This window comes from Embiotoca jacksoni, unplaced genomic scaffold (genome assembly GCF_022577435.1).
Source record: "Embiotoca jacksoni isolate LCO1_2020_lvr unplaced genomic scaffold, fEmbJac1.0.p SCAF_6, whole genome shotgun sequence".
Lineage (NCBI taxonomy): Eukaryota > Metazoa > Chordata > Actinopteri > Embiotocidae > Embiotoca > Embiotoca jacksoni.
In genome coordinates, this window is record NW_027185414.1 from 6252130 (window position 1) to 6268790 (window position 16661).

Genomic DNA, 16661 nt, shown 5'->3' on the forward strand with positions numbered 1-16661 from the left:
AATGAAACTACAACTCATTCATTCAGAAAAACACAACCTTCTGGAGGCCGTGTGAACCACTCAGACAGCAGAGCTTGTTGCTGTCCACTTCTCAGATGCTGTGTGGGGGGGAGGAGGGGGGAGGAGAGAGAGAGAGAGACACTACCTGTCACTCAGCATGATGCTCACTTTAACTCTCGGCCTCTTCTCTAACTTTACTAGTGGACAATCAGCTTGAGAAAGGCCGTTGTTTCCTCCAAGAACTCGCTGGAGAGGACTCTCTGAACTCATGTGACATGAAAAGTCAGGATCCAAACAAAATCCTTCTGGGTGAAGTGAGCTATTCAAAAGTCAGGCTAAAACACTGGCTCCATGTAGCAAGTCACAGTGAGCCTTGCAGACATAAATAATCCAGCCTGCCTGATACATGATAATATGTGAATAATAGATGGCGTGACTGCGGTTATGCCTACACAAGCGCCTTGTGGTGGGCCTTGAGCCCAGCGGAGAGGGAACCCATAAATGGATGACCTAATCTAAAAATGTGTTGCGTATGTCTACATGGCCCAGGCGCGGCCGCTCGCTTTTCTTTCTTTTTTTTTTTTCCACACTGCTAAATAAAGATAATTAGCTTGAACCTAACTGACAAACTGGGGGGGAGGGCATTGAATAACTGGCAATTCATTTGGAAGGAAGTGGGAAAAAAAAAAAAAAAAAACACACACACAGACAGACACACACACACAAGAGCTGCATTATGATTTTCACGTGTGCAACGGTGCCGAGGCTATTACGAAGAAATTTACTGGATCATGCTGGAATGTTCTCATTCAAGTTAATGGTAAAAGAGACTGAGAGGGAGGAGGAGGAGAAAGTCATGCTTAGGAGAGGAAGAACATGAGCGCACATGAAAAAGGTTGCGAGAGGAAGAAAAGAAAATTCAGAAACAAGGCTTCTCATCAAGAGTGAGGGAGAGAAGGAGAGAGGGAAAAGATTAAAAAAAAAATGCACCAAAACTGAGAGCGCTGCAGCTGTGTAATATATCTATAAATAACTGAAATTACAGCCTGCCAGCACTGCAGTGATTTCAATCTCTCTAGCAGCACGCAGTCCCGTGAAAACGGCGGGGACCATTACAGCTGATGAAAAAGGTAAGAGTAAGCTCCATTTGGGCCGGACACCTTTCCCTGCTCCCACCCCCTCATGTAGTGAGCTCTCTGGTGACTGACAGCCTCAACTCATTGAGGACACACACACACACACACACACACACACACACACACACACACTGTACCTAAACTACAGAGAGCGGGGCAGCCTGGAGAGCAGAATTTAAATGAGAGAGGAAAAGCAATGTATGGCATGAACAGGCAGTGGGGGTGGGGAACAGAAAACACTGTACACCTAGTATGCCTTGATAAGGTCTTGCACAGCAAAGCAAATGAGTATGGAGGGGAGGAAAGAAAAAAAAAAAAAAAAAAAAAAAAACCCAGCAATGAGTTCAAGATGGCGGCAGTGCAGCATGAGCCAGTAGCAGAGGAGGTTGTTCAGTTCCTGCCGGCCCCTCCTCCTCCTCCCCCCTCGTCCCTCCTCCCTCCCAGCTCTCAGAGCAGCTCACTTACCCTTCCTCTTGGCCTCTTCACTGTAGACATGGTGTGTTTTTTTTTCCTTCCTCTTTCCTCCCCCTCTCCAACCGGCTAACAAAAGCCTTGCCCTTTCGCCGGGTTTGTTGCTCCCTCCGTTGTCCACTCACACTTTCTCCTCCAAACACACTCACTCCTTCCCGGTCCACAGTGCGTTTCTCTCGCACTCTTCCTTCAGCCGTGTGTGTGTGTGTGTGTATGTGTGTCTCCCCCCCCTCCCCTCCCTCACTCCTCGTTTTGCCTCCCCTCCTCCTTCCCCGGTCAGCTCTTCTTCCTCGGGCGGTGCGAGAGAGAGAGCGCGCCGGAGCTGTTCGTCTCCTCCTCCCCCAGCGGGCAGGGCTCAAGAGGAGCGCATGGGGAGCTCTCACTCTCTCTCTCTTTCTCTCTCTCTCTCTCTCACCCTCGTCTGTCTCTTCACAGGGTGATGAGGGAGCAGCGCTGTTGGCGGTAGAGGAGGTGCGTGGCAGTCCAGGAAGCTCTCATTCTGCTGCTGCGTGCTGCTTCGCTGTCGTCCGGCTTCACCCGAGCCTCCCCTCGCTCTCTTCCAGCGTGTTTGCGTGTGTGTGTCAGAGTTGCCTTCCCCTGCCTCCTTCTCTCCTCCCCTCTCATTGATTCCTCTTTCCGCTTGCCTTTCGTCTCGTGTGCGCTCTCCGAGCCTTCTCCCCCTCGTATCCCTCCTTCCTCCTCGCTCTTTTCCGCCGTGGCCGCTTCTCTTTTTTGCGCCTCCCCTCGTCCCCTTCGCCGGCCGGGATAAGGTAGGTTACTCCTTTTATTACGCACAAAAAGGCATTTGTGTTTTCTTCCTTGCTTGTTTGGCTGATTGTTTTTTTTTTGTTCCTCCTTTCCCCCCCCCCCCACTTATCTTGATCCTCGTCCTCCCTCGCCTCTCCCTGGCTGGGGCGTGTGTGGCGAGCTCGACACTCTGGCAGGCAGAGCGGCGGAAAATGAAAGCACAAAGCAGCAAAATGCATCAGCATGAATATTAGAGATGTCGTTAAAACCCAGACTCGTTTCTCTCTCTCTCTCTCTCTCTCTCTCTCACACACTCCCTCTCTCTCTCTTTGTAAGGAAGTAGGCCAGCAGATGGTGCTAGCAGTTATTACATTAACTTTCACATGTTAACCCTCAAAGTACCGGATTTCTCCCACGCCACAGATTGTCAGCACGGGAGCTTTATTTGGCCTCATGTCGGTTACTGCCAGGGATGTGCTGATTAATTCATGCACCGACATCATCCAAAAGCGCTCGATGAAGACACAGAAAAACAAATTCCCTCTGGCTAAAAATATATTGCTGACACACACACACACAACACGCAAAGTTGTTCATTAGGAAATGAAAGGCAGGAGAGTGCAACAGACTTTCTACTCCCTGCCCATGTCGGGCCCCTGCAGCCAACACCGTCTCCAGTGGTGATTTCAGGCACTTTTATGGGGTCAAGGTCGGGTCACTCTGCTATCACTCTTGTAAAAAAAAAAAAAAAATTCTAAGACAGGAAGCTGGGATGTGTCCAAGACATGCAGCTCTTCCTGTGAGCAAGAAGAAATCTTGGAGAGCCTGTCAGAGAACTCCTGACAGGAAGAAGCAGGGGCCATGTGCACCAGCTGGCACATGGTATTGGGAATTATTCAGAGACATACGGCTGGCCTGAAGCCAGGTACAGTACTCAGCACTACTAGGTCAGGGCCTGAGTTACTGACAGATATCCTATCAGCTTTTTTTTTTTTTTTTTAAATCTATATTTACTGTTCAAAATCAGCTGAATTGACATATTTTCTACCCAAACCCTGATACTTCTCATGCAGCTGCACACATTTGCAAGCTGCCCAGCTCAGCTTTGGAGAGGGAATATTCTTGATGTCCCAAACAAGTCATTGTGATGGAGAGATCTAAGACACCTCCAAAAATAAAGCACAAATCATTTGTGTTTATGTACCCCTCAAACATTTAGATTTGATTTGAGAGGTCACCACACACGAGTCAAAACATAAGCACCTTTTGAAACACGATACCTCAGAACATAATTTCTGACCAGTCAAGCAGACTACAGGGCTGCAGACCTCAGGACATTAGTAAACACAGGACAACACACACAGTCGCACATTGCATAGGATTTTTCAGTCTTTTGAAAAGAAAAAAAAAAACGACGAGTTTTTTTAAAGTATGGTGTGAAATAAGTGGGTGAGTGTGTGTCGGCTAAAACACAATATGGCTTTACATCGCATATTGTACAGATAAACCTAAATAAAGGTTTGTGCAACTAACTGACTGGCATAGTGTGGACTGTCTTTTTTGTGTGTCTGTGTGTGTGTGTGTGTGATTGAAGGGGGTTGGATGACAGTGTCACCGGGGGATTTCTCTCTACCTCTCTGTGGTTTGGGTTGTTTTGCATCTTTATATCTCCAACAGAGACAGAGACGACTGCCATGTGTGCACAACGAAGGCTGTCCTTTCAAGGCGTGCGCAGCAGCAAGCATTGAACCAACCTGCCAAGCCAGGCCTTGGAGTTTGGACTTTAAAGCAGACCACATGCTTACTGAGAGCTGAGCAACAGCGTCCTCTCCAAGCTAAACAAACCCACCGTCAGATAATGCCCACCAGGGTAGAGGGCCTTGGAAGGAACACACACATCCACAGTGAAAAGGGTGTGAAGTCATGCTGGCCTTCTCAAATGAGCCAAAAATCATCTCCATATAGTCCCTAATAATCTGTCAGTCAAAATGAAAACATGAACGGTGTCATTTATCACTGTATCTGCCATATGTGTTAATAAATATGCAGCCTCTCGCAACACACAACAACCGTTCCACTGTGAAGTACTCCTCCCTCTCTCTCTTTTACCAAATGAACTATACTAAAAGAAACACAACTTAAGGATCGCCATGTGCAATTCAAGGAAATCATTTGAACAGCTAACAGACTGTTTGATGGGTAAATGCTCAGGAGGTGACCGACCTTCAGAGAGTCTCAATAACATCTTGACTGAAACACATTGCAATACGCAGGTCCTAGTGATAATAAAAATGTTCTCCTCACTGGAAAGGTTGCTTGTGTTAAAACAAGATAAAAGAAAAAGAGAATAACAGTCCCAATACATACACATGCTGTAACAGTCACATGGCATGAAGCCACAGCTCCTTGGCAACGAGACAGTTAATATGCAAACAAGCCTGGCAGCTCTGCACGAGGGGGAGTGGCTTCATTTTAGGACAGATGAGGGAGGGGAGAGGAAGAGGAGGGGAGGAGAGCAGAGGAAGGGGAGGGGTGTAGAAGAGCTGGTGAAAGGAAGAGGGTGGGGAAAGAAAAAAAATGATGTGTGCAGAGGTGGCTGCAGAGGCACAGGTGTCTGTCTCTGAACACTCCATTACTTCCTCATCAAAGGGTCTGTATTAGTGTGCCACTGCTCTCATTTCTTGCATGTACCACCGTGAGAGTATTCACTAACTCACCATTAGGGAAATGAGAGCTGAGGGCTAGAAATGAACTGGCTGAAAATGACAAGATGGCTAGTACCCGCCAGAGATTCAGAGCCTGCAGGTAGCTGCTACTCATACACAGAAAGGAAATCCTTAGCCAGCTGGAATATAATGTCAGCTCGGTGTTAATGACATTATACAGAGTGACAAAAGGAGCCCTTTCATCTATCGTGGGCTGCAGTAGACAATGCACATGTTTGATCTGGTTGGTTGGTATTTTAGTTTTAAACTTTTACAGTTAAGGGGTAAAACAGTACTTGGTGAATAAACCTGATGTGTATCCTTCATCAAATCCACACAAGATCAAAGACAACTGTTCTGTAGCTGACAGTTTTTTTTTATCCGTTTGATCAGTGGACAATAATATGAAAAGTTTTCATTTAACTATGACTATAAAAGGATTCCAGTAAATCACGTTGCTCATTACTGATCACATTAATAGACCAAGATTCCCTACAATTCGTATTTCCTCAAAAGAGCAGCAACCAATGTCCTTCTTCTGTTAGGTTGTTATCCAACATTTAACAGTCAGCTGCAAAACTCACAATTAACTGAAAAAGATGTTTTTCTAATCTGTATGATGCTGCATGAAGGCTGTATTTTGATCATATCAAAATGCTATGGCAAACACAGTAAATAATGTTGATCGAGGAGTACATGATTGATTTTGAGTTAGTTGCACAGTCACAATGAGAAGCTACTATCTTGTTACTACTGTATATTATATTAGAGATGACATAAACTAAATGCCAAATAAAGTCTCTCACTTCCAGCGGTGATTTGACCTTTACCTCTTATTTCACCTTTTTGTGGTTTGTTTACTAAGAACAGAAACGGCCATTGGTATTTCTCAGAATCACAGATGCCACGTCAACCAAATCAACAAATGTCACATGTATGGCTACATTAATTATACATAGATGGCACTATGGTGTCTAGGTGTGTGTGTGGGGGAGAGTGAGGGGGGAGGGGGGAGGAGGGGGTAGGCAGGCTCTGCTAATGAGGCCTACGGCTAAAAGGCCAGTTTGCAGCCTGGCTGGATTTTGAAGCAGCAGCAGGGATGATAAATGAAAGGAGACATGGTGCATAGCAATGTTTCCTCAACCAATTAAATACAGCACAAGGCATTAATGAACCTTTATTCAGGGTCAAGACTCAGAGTAGCTGGGCCGAACATGCTGCCCTCTAGAGACACTGCTGAAAGTATAACAGTGCTGTTACTATAGTCTGGCCCCGCGCGTTGTGGCAGGATGGTATCGAGTTCAAAATACAAAAAGTGTGCAATACTATTACAATCTCACTATAGGAAAACAAGTAAATTATGCTTGTATGTCATACAACAACAAATCTTTGTATCCGAGTGCTGCCTGCCATCTTCTGTTGTTGACCAATGACAGGCTACTCAGGGTTACCAGCCTGGTCAGCAGTTTTTAAGGAAGGCAAGCAGGTACCTCATTCATCTTCCCACACGGGCTATCTACCGATCACAGTGAATATATAAGTGATATTGTGTAGTTTCTTGGCTGTATTAACCAAGTCAAATGGATTTGCAGTTTTTAGGCTTATTGAGAAAAAAATTAAGCCACCTGACATACTCTTGTGTGTAAAAGACAAAGCCATTAAAAATACATTTTGAACAATGATGTGGCTCCTAATGACTTTTGGTCACATGGGTATTGTCCATTAGCCCATTTCAACTTTCTATCAGCACAAAGCATACAGTATAACATACATTGATACTGCTGCATCTGCAAGGTTAATATTCAATAAGCACAAAATGTGAAATTTAATCAATATAATTTTATTTTATTCTATTTTATTTATATATACATTGTGCATTTTTCTGTATCTTCCATGCTGCTGTAACGACAAAATGTCCTCTTGCGAGATCAATAACCATGAACGCAAAGTCAAACGGGGGGGGGAAAAAAAGCATGCACATATGCAAACACGCCTCTTTCCTCTTTCCTTTCAAACACACAGTCTCTCTAAAACATGCAGTGGTCTTTAGACCAGGGGTAATTCTGGTAAATACAGCATTTTGTGCAGTGGATGCAGTTAACTAACTGGTGCAGATAAAGCAATGAAGTGCTTTGTCACTTTAACCCCACTGCACTCCTCAAACAGGCATTAACAGACACAGCCAATACGATCACGGTTATGCAGTAGCCTAATTGTCTTATTCCCTTATTTAATCAAGTTCAGCACAGACGGAAACTCCTATGGCTAACAAAAAGGTTTGTGATTGCAGACAGATCTTGTGAAGTGCTACAGGTATAGCATGCCAGACCTACTCATTTGGCTGTGACAGAATTGAACACTAGGGGGTGACTGTGAGGAGGCAGAGCAGGAATGTAGGGTAAAGAGAAATGATGTCTACAATCACCTTCACAGTAAATGGGTGTTCATATTGGTTTCAGTCAGGTGAAAATACCAGCATCATCTTTTTAAATTTCACCAACATGTCATAGGAAATAAACAAAGGGGAAGTTAGTTGAGTACGAACCACCCACAATAACATGACAGTGACATTCATATTAACTGGGATTTTGAGGCTTTATCATAGCCATTTCATAAACACAGTGAATAGAGTCTGAAAGACGCAACAGGTCTGCCATTTCCTGACAATGAAAACTTGTTTTCAACCCCTGAAGCAGTTTGACCTGTGGGTCAATATTTGGGATTGTTTCCTCTCTTTTTATTGGCCACCCATTAAACAAACAGGTGGAACTGAAGCGTCACCTGTCCCTCAGCAGTGTTTGTAAAATCAAACAACTAACGCAAGCCAAACTGGATCTTAAAACATATCAGCTATGTGGATGGTAGACTTCAAAATTGTTTATTGACTAAATAAGTTGATTTAATTCTCAATTTTGTGAAAAATGTCTATTGAATAAAGACCACACAGACAGCAACAACACACCTTGTGGCCTAGCCTTTGCTTTGTGTCTTGGTTTAGTTTGTTTTTCTCATAATGCTCATTTTATCACTGATCCCTGCAACAAAAAAACAAAAAAAGAAGAAAAACAGCTGTGACGTGGGTTTGAGGGCTGTGCAGAATACAAAGTATAGCCTAGGCTTGTCTCTGTGTCAATCAGACCCAATGGCTGAGAGGAGCAGGCAGTGATTCTAACTAGGGCGTCTGCCCTTCTTGCATCTTTAAGTGTCAGCTCAGAGGGCCGTCGCTCAGCAAGATTTAAGATGATATTTTAAGGGCTAGCACTGCGCACGCACTAGTGAGAATGAGTCAAAGGGAAAGTAAGAGGCCATCTATCCACAGATAAACACCTCTCACAATTAGTAACCCAAACCCAGATTTTATGGATCCTTTCCTTTTCAGTTCACCACTCTGACTTCACCACACTAATTTCAGGTTTCTTTTTTGGTCAGTACAATATTGGTTCATTTGTATCAGAACCTGCGTGGACATTACATACTGTCAGTCATGTCTTTTCTGTTGAACAAAACATCAGTAGCAGCAAACTGCCTTTAGAAACATCTGTGCACACCGCAACAGTAAGTACACAATGTCATTAATGAAAGGCAACACCTGTGGGAAAAAAACATACATGTGATAGACATGGAAACTACATGGAGTCTCTTCATTCAGAAATCGAACCTAAAAAACAGCATGTGGTTGTTTTAATTGAGCTGGTTTTCTTTCAACGTGGGTGTGAAAGAAACATAGGGGGCCAGTTTAGGACAGGAGGGACAGTTTTGCAGGTACAGTATGACTCATCGACCCCAGAGGAATGAAATGCGTTTTGCATGTTGAACAGTTCAAGGTTTCCATATGCTTTGCATGATTGTCACAAGAAAACTATGGCTTTTGAATGCGCTTGTTCTGAGTAATGACGTGGTGCTCTCTGAATCAGAGATGGCACTGCAGGTCAGACACCAGGCAGTGAAGTGAAGCTGCACTGTGCAAAACAAGCAAGCCGGATGATGCCATTCATTAATGGGAACATCGGTGCAAACTGAAGAGTGGAGCTGAGAGGAGGTCCCTTAGGATGAGAGAGAGAGAGCCTGACTGAGACAGGGGGAGGGAGGGAGAGAGAGAGAGAGAGAGGAAGGGAGGGAGAGAGGCAGGGAGGGAGGAGATGGAAGGGAATTCAGCAAGGGGCTTACTGCCAGACCTTTACAACTCCTTCATTATTGAAGCAGTGCAAAGGGAGAGCAGGGCCAAAGCCTGTGTGAAGAGGAACACACAGCAAGACAGTGTGAGTGTGTAGTCGACCTGCAGCCTTCAGGATTTGATGAAGTAAGGATTTTTTTTTTTGCCTGCTCTGATTTCCACCTCCTGCTCTGTGAGAGGTGGATATCACAGGAGCCAATCTCTGCTTGAATGGTTGAGGCCACACACATACACTCTCTCCAGCAAAAAAAAAAAAAAAAAAAAAAGCGCAATGAACGGGATCACCTCCACCGCATCTACCAATGTATGAGGAGGATTTTATAAAAGATTGAGGAAAAATATATGTGATAGGAATGTTGTGTTTTCTGTTTAATCAGAATAATAGATTTATAGTTAGAAATTGAAAACCAACTATTAGGTACTGAAATATAGCAAAAACATGCAAAATGTCTGAAAAATATGTAAATAAAAGCCATGCAGCAGAGCTTAGATTGTACTAAACGGGGCACATAATGTACATGTGTTACAGTATATAGTTTAATACATGCAAAGTCCACGGGGATGGTGCTGAGCAAGACTGAAAGAAAGACGGAGCATTGACCAAACAGAAACAAATTATGCAAGCCCTGCTGAATTTAATTTCAATTTAAAATTTGGCAAAACAAGTCATTCTGGTCTTTGATCACCTTTAATCAGAATATCTTGATATGACGATACATACCCACTGCACTCTGCAAGTTTCATCTGAGAGGGGAAGCGGTTAGAGGTAGCCTGGACTTTTATCATTACTTATTCTCAGTCGTCCAGAACAAAAAATAATGTTATCAACTTGCCAAGTAAATGACTGATTGCAGGAGAAGGCAAAGAACTACAGGTAGGTTTGTTTCTTGATCAAAAACTACAACCAAGTGTCACAATTTGTTTCAACTTAAGAGTTGTATGTTAATATTTGGGAACCCTTCAAAGTCAGCACTTTGTGAACTTCCCTATCCCTTTGGTACGTATAACAGCTCTCTGTCGCCAAGTATCTTTCTAGTCTTATTTTAGTAATTCTACTCTACTCTTTCTTGCAGATCGTTTCAAGTTCTTGATATTCAAAGTCCGTCAATTTTCAGAATAAAATACCCTGTGCAGACTCACAATTGTATATTATATCTCTAACCCAACATCTACTCGCATACGACAATAAAAGCGTTATCCGACTGCTAACAGGTAATACTTAAGAGGAAGAATGTTGTTTTAACAACTAAACCATAAAAATGTAATAATTTAGTCTGTAGGCTACAGCACAAAGTAGGAAACAAGGACAAAAAAAAAGAAACCATTTCACAACGTTTACCTGCTGGAAGCACGGAAATCAAGAAAACAAATTACCTGATCAGGAAGTCACAAATAGAAAAAAGAAATAAAAAAAGATGCTCTCGGTAGGGTATGAAGCCCGGCAGAGGATGGAATTAAAGAGTAATGCACATATGACGTAATGAACCCGTGGCCAGTGAAAAATGCAGGTTTCAGGAGTACAAAACAAAGTTTTAAGAATCAGAAACTTGATCAAGATCTAGGTCCTAATAATGATTCTAATGAGTCAATTATGGCCTAACGAGTATTTGAAGTACCTGAGTGTTTTTCCAAGTAGAAGGTTGTGTAAACTTTTGCACATGGCAGAATCGTTGTTTAAATTATTAATAAAAAATAAAAGTGCATTAACATTCAAAGAATTTTAATGTCTGTCCCCTTCAAGCGTATTTACTTATTTTCTTTAAAAAAAAAAAAAAAAATCAACAACAAAAAGTCACCCAGTGTTGCCAAATCAAAGCACGTGTTTCAAAAAAGAAACTGTATCAAGCCTTCCACCTGTTGTTTAAAGTGAAGGGCTTTAGCTATGAAGTTAGCGAAAGTGGGTTAGCCAAACATCACCAGGCTCACTTATATGACCTATATGGTGGACCAGCTATTCTCATTGTAGTGACAATCTCAGCCGCTTCTGAACAGAGAAGAGAAATGCTGCCTGACAAGTTCAGGTTAGTTTCCAACATTCATTAAAACAAGTTAAATTCCTGAAAACTAAGCTCCTGTCTAAGACAGCAGCCCCTCCCCCCTCTGCCAGCAGTATCAGCAGGATATGAATCACAGGGTATTTCTTTTGCAACCTCTATGACCAATGTTATTCTTATTTAAATGTGCCTTTACCTGAGCCGGTATAATCGCATCATAGCTTGACTCACTACACAGTGAGCAATGACAGATTGATGACATACCAGGTTTAACAGTGAACTTTCCTCTTCCAAAGTAAATAGTGAAGTGAGTGAGTCAATTGTCCTGTAAACAAAAATGTAATGCTGTAAAAAACACATAACACTCAATAAACAAAGAGTCCACTTACAACATCAGCATCCATGGCAACTTGCTAATGACATATCCGACCGACATGTACCCGTTTGTAGAAGTTACAAATCAGTAACCAGCAAGCCAACCGCCATCTCTGTGGACAGTGTAGCTGACATTTAGGTCCGTCAAAGCCGAGTCTTGGTGCAGAAAACTATTAACTGGAAGAGAAGGACAAACTTTATGCAGCCAAACATAGTTTAACTAGTCTTACTCGAGCTAACTTTATTCAGATTTTTTTTATGTCAAAGTTTTCTCAGACATTCTCTCCCTTCAACAAGACTTCAACCATTGTGTCAGGTGTAAACACAAGGACAAAAGGGTCATTACACCCTCATGTTATTTCTAATTTCCTTTATTGCCCCCTAAAACTGAGCTAATTTACGTGATTTTCATGCTGCCTGTCCCTCTGGAGACACTGTGGCAGTCTAACCTACCCCTCTGCAAGTCAAAGGTTAACACAAGTTCATGGAGGTTGCCTCACATCACAATCAAAAAGCCTCCCATTCCAGTCACACACAGGGACAATAAAAACCCTCCACATTTGACCGCTGGGCAAACACTCACCCACCCATCACTCCTGAAAAATATTCAAAGCCATTTAATCCCTTGAGACGGAGGCAAAATTGAGTAGAAAGGAAAGAAAAGCAGCATAAAAGGGCATACTTTAAATTCAGACCTACTGTGCAGTTGGGGCTGGCAGCCTTCCCACATGCTCCTGACATACTCAACCCAAGTACAACTCCCTCCTCCCTCTCTGCTGCCAGCTCCTCCTCCCCTCCCCCCCCCCTCCACACTGAGCCCTCCCCTTCCGCCCACAGCAAAGACCGCCTGACTTCCTGTTTACCTTTGACCCTCAGTTATCCCCCGCCCCCATCCTTTCTGGCAGGCCTCCAAACAGACAGGAAGATCAGGCTGGATAACAAACAGAGAGCTTCACAGGAGCAGGGGAGGGAGAGAGAGGAAGACAGAGTGAGAGACACAGTGGGAGGGAGGGAGGGAGGGAGGGATGTTGGGGGAGGTAATCAGAGAAAGTGTGTGAATGAGACAGCCTATCACCATGTGGCCACAGAAGCAGCAGGTTTCCCCAGGGTGTGAGTGTGCAAAATGTTCTTGAGTTTGTGTGTGTGTGTGTGTGTGTGTGTGTGTGTGTGTGTGTGTGTGTGTGTTGCATGTGTGTGGTGGGGTGAGGGCTGGGGTGATGCATGGTGTCAAATTTCAAGGCTGATTATGGTATTGCCTGCCCAGTCTGGTCGGCTGGGAGTTACATAAACCTCTGGGAGGTCAGGAAGCAACAAAGCCAGCATGTCACACATACAAACGTCAGCCCGAGTTGCTTACTGGAGACCAAATCAGAGGCCAAGGCCGGGCAGGGGGGGGAGGGGGGGGGGAAAGCACCAATACCCAGTCAAATAATAAATCTAAACCAGCGATGCAGACAGGCAGCGAGGAGGCACCTGCTCAGTGTCACTGCTAGGGGGCCTCTGGTGGCTACAGTAGGCCAGGCCATCAGTATCCATCAGTTTCCACTTTCATCTCTCTTCTGTTCTGTTCAGCATTCAGTGAGTATATTTGAAGCCTCTGGTGTGATGACAATTGCACACAGCGGAGTGTAGTAGCAAGGCAAAAAAACTACACAGCCTTTAGTTAATGCAACATAGCGAACATGCCATACATACATGTGTCATGACAATGACAAATAAGGGTACATATTTACCCAAACAGAATAAAATGACCTGAGGCTGATATGACATCACGGGTGAAACACCTCACTCCACAAAAAAGAGGATCGAAGGCAACTTAAAATGCTGTTTTTCAGGTATGGTCACTGTTTTTATATTTATTTACCTGCAGCCATAGATTGTATATAAAAGTGGACGTAGTTTCCGGCTCTAAAAAATTAGGCCAATGCGGAGGTGCCTTAAACTGCGATATCACCGAGTGCCACTAGAGGTTGGCTCCAAAAAGCCTCCGGCTCCATGACTCCCATTGAACTTATCCGATGAAATTTGAAGTCAATACATTTTTTTCCACAAATTATCAGTTTGGCTAGCTTAAGTCGCTCCTTTTTATTAGTTTTCTTGCGGTCCATCCAAAAATAATCCCGTCATTGATTAGAAAATAAGCCTCAAAAAGCCATGGGGTTTTTTTGGGAGGGAGGGGGGGGTGTTCTGTTTGATTGACAGGCCTGTGCTGCAGTCAGGATTTCCGCTATCAGCGGGCGGGATGTTGTATCGTCGGGTTTCCAATTAGATCGAGTTAGATCCGTCGCTCGCTGCTCCCCAGCTGTTTCAAATAAGGTCCCTTCTGGCTCAAAAGCGCTCTGAAATAGCAAAATGGCGACGGCCAATACCCTAACTCGAGGCTTCATAATGAACGTTCACAAACCAATGGGTGAATTTAATGAACCAATTTGATTTCTAAAAGTAACCTGTGTGAACAGAAACATAGGGGACTTTGTCAAGTTTTAATTTAAATGGCTCCTTTGATACCAAAAGGCAGGGCTGAAATCAGGGTGGCAAATGTCTTTCAGTTTGAACACACTGGGAGGGAGTGTTTAAAATGTACTGCCTGTTGCCCCACAAATCTCCAACACCGGTTTCCTTTTTGCCTTTGGGGCTTAGTTTAATTTGTACCATAAATAGTTGTCAAATTCAAACTCAGACACACTGTGATTGTGATCAAGAACACAAGTTAAAGAAGGCATGAACTCCAAATGGATGTCCAGAGCCAAAATCCCCAGAGAAAACTGTACAAATTAGAATTTTAACATGTCCACCATCAATAGTTGATTGATGCACAAAATAACAAACAAAGTCTCCTACATAGGGGTTGGGTGGGAAAAAAAAACAAAAAACTATTTACAAAAGAATTACTCAATTCTGTTCTACAAATCTGGACTGATTTACAAATGCTAAAAATCCATTTGTGTCGCAACATTAACTAATAACGTTATGCTCATGGAAAATCACCAGCATGAGGGGACCATGCAGCACCTGGAGAACCTACAGTTCTCTGTAAACACATTACAGTTATCTTGGAATTCCTCAACAACAACAACAACAACAAAATCACTTGTTGGGCACATTTTGGATTTAATGAGACGATGGTAAAGTATTTCGTAAATACTTTGTACCCCATCAGAGACTGCGGTCAGCAGAGCAACAGAGCGCAAAACTCTGGCACAACAAATGAGACCAGCTGACCAATACACACTGCAGCTCTTTGGAACATTTTGGCTGATATTACTCGGTAGGAAAGTTGCAGCAGAGAGGCTGTTCTCCACTGCTGGAGATTTAACATTAACATGAAGAACTTGAGTATCTCTTTTCCACTAGTACGGTACAGATACTGGTGCGGATCTAGTTTTGCTTTGGTGCATTTTGACAGCCGGGCCACATTTCGACAGGGTGGAAAAAGAATAAATGCCGTGTAGACCAAATGGCAACCCTCCTTTGCGTCACCCATTGGTTTGTGAGCTGCCATTCTGAGCCTCGAGTCCAATTTTGTCCGTCGCCGTCTTGGTTTGGCATGTCCATCAAACCAGGCACACCTCCAAACATATCTCCCTGAGACTTAATATCTATCTCACTCATTTACAACATCGTTCAAAACTGTAACAACCTATACGTATTAAATCTTATGTACTTTTGCTTGCCACTTGAACATGCAAAGAAATCGCAAAGATATCAATTTTGAGTTCCTGACTATTCACCGCATAAAGACTGACTGCTGACTGACTTGAGTACAAGGAAGGGTTACAAGCCAGCATCCAGATCAGAAGCATCTCTTTTGAGCGCTTCATATCTGTAAACTTGATTTATCTCCTCAGTGAAAAGCCCTAGCAGTCCATAAATGTTGCCAAAATGATTCATGGGACCCAAGCAAGAGCTCTGCACACATCTGTTCATTTGAATCAAGATCCACTGCAACAGGACATCAGACATGTTTTAACAGGATTTAACATCGGACAAGAGAAACCTGGGAAAACTATTCAATCTTGAACCGCGGGGGCTCATCACAGCTGCAGCTGACCATTACAACCATTGGAAATCCTAATTAGCCACATTCACTGCGGGGGAGTGAAGAGTGGGCCGTTATCCCCCGATGCCTTGCCTGTTCAGCAAACACACTATCAGCAGGCTCTTCACACATCAGTGCACATGAATAGCACAGTCAGCCTGTAAGCATCAACACAGGGCTGGATGTTGACACAGACAGGGAGAGGCTCGTTCATATGGCTGTGGTTCATGGCCCCGTTTCAATCAAGGACCTTTGCAGATGAGCAAATGGCCTGTGTGGATGAGCTCTGGTTGAGGCAGACCACCAGTTTTTATTGTCACCGGCTGCATATGGGGGAATAGTCAATGTACTCAAACTACAAGTTGTGTTTTGGCTCAAGGGGAATATATTTGGTTTCAGAAGTGGGGGACACAATAGCTGTGCTGCCAGTAAGAGGACCCCGTTGAGAGAGATTTAAACTAGTCCCTCAAACGGGTAGTGTAAAAGTGTAGTCATTTGTGGGTTTACTACACTCTGTTGAGGGCATTTAAAGAAAAGATGAGGCTGGTACAATTATGTCAAACAACACTTGTGTTGTCAGTGGCTATGAGATGGTTTCTGCTTTGTCAGAAGTGGGCCATGAAAAACACAAGAGCTCTCATGAATAAATATGTGTTTTCAACATGTGAGCATGTCCAGGTTGCCCTTAACACAATAAGTTTAATTGTTTTGGTATTACCAATTCTGAAATCTACCACAAATGTTATGAAAAAAAAAAAAAAGGAACACACTGGTGTGTTGAAATGCCCTTTATAAGTGTGCAGACCACGATGAAACGTCTGCTGCTTTTAGCTGCTGGTCATGTGTCACTCATGGGCCAGGAGGCTGTGCGGATGCTGCTAAGTTACTAGCCAACTGAGGTCCAGGAACCGCCTGAAGCCTGTTACAGCCAGCTAATGCATTCTCCCAACCTCCCCCTCCGCTTCTCTTCTCACTCTCGTGCTCTTCCTCTCTGTCTCTTTCCCTCCCTTTCTTTCCGAA

The 16661-nt window shown here is 43.7% G+C and overlaps 1 protein-coding gene across 3 annotated transcripts in view; it reads right to left on the bottom strand.

The window, feature by feature from the left end:
* The window catches only part of chd9 (chromodomain helicase DNA binding protein 9), a 68139-nt gene that overhangs the window by 44895 nt on the left and 6583 nt on the right, over window positions 1-16661 (bottom strand). Inside the window, exon 1 of one of the 3 annotated variants that reach the window (XM_069174281.1) lies at window positions 1602-3343. The exons of the other annotated variants lie outside the window; for them this stretch is intronic. Coding sequence (XP_069030382.1) covers window positions 1602-1631 — 30 coding nt within the window. The 5' untranslated portion in view covers window positions 1632-3343. Of the gene's footprint in view, window positions 1-1601; window positions 3344-16661 lie in introns of those variants that run through there. 3 annotated transcript variants of the gene reach the window in all.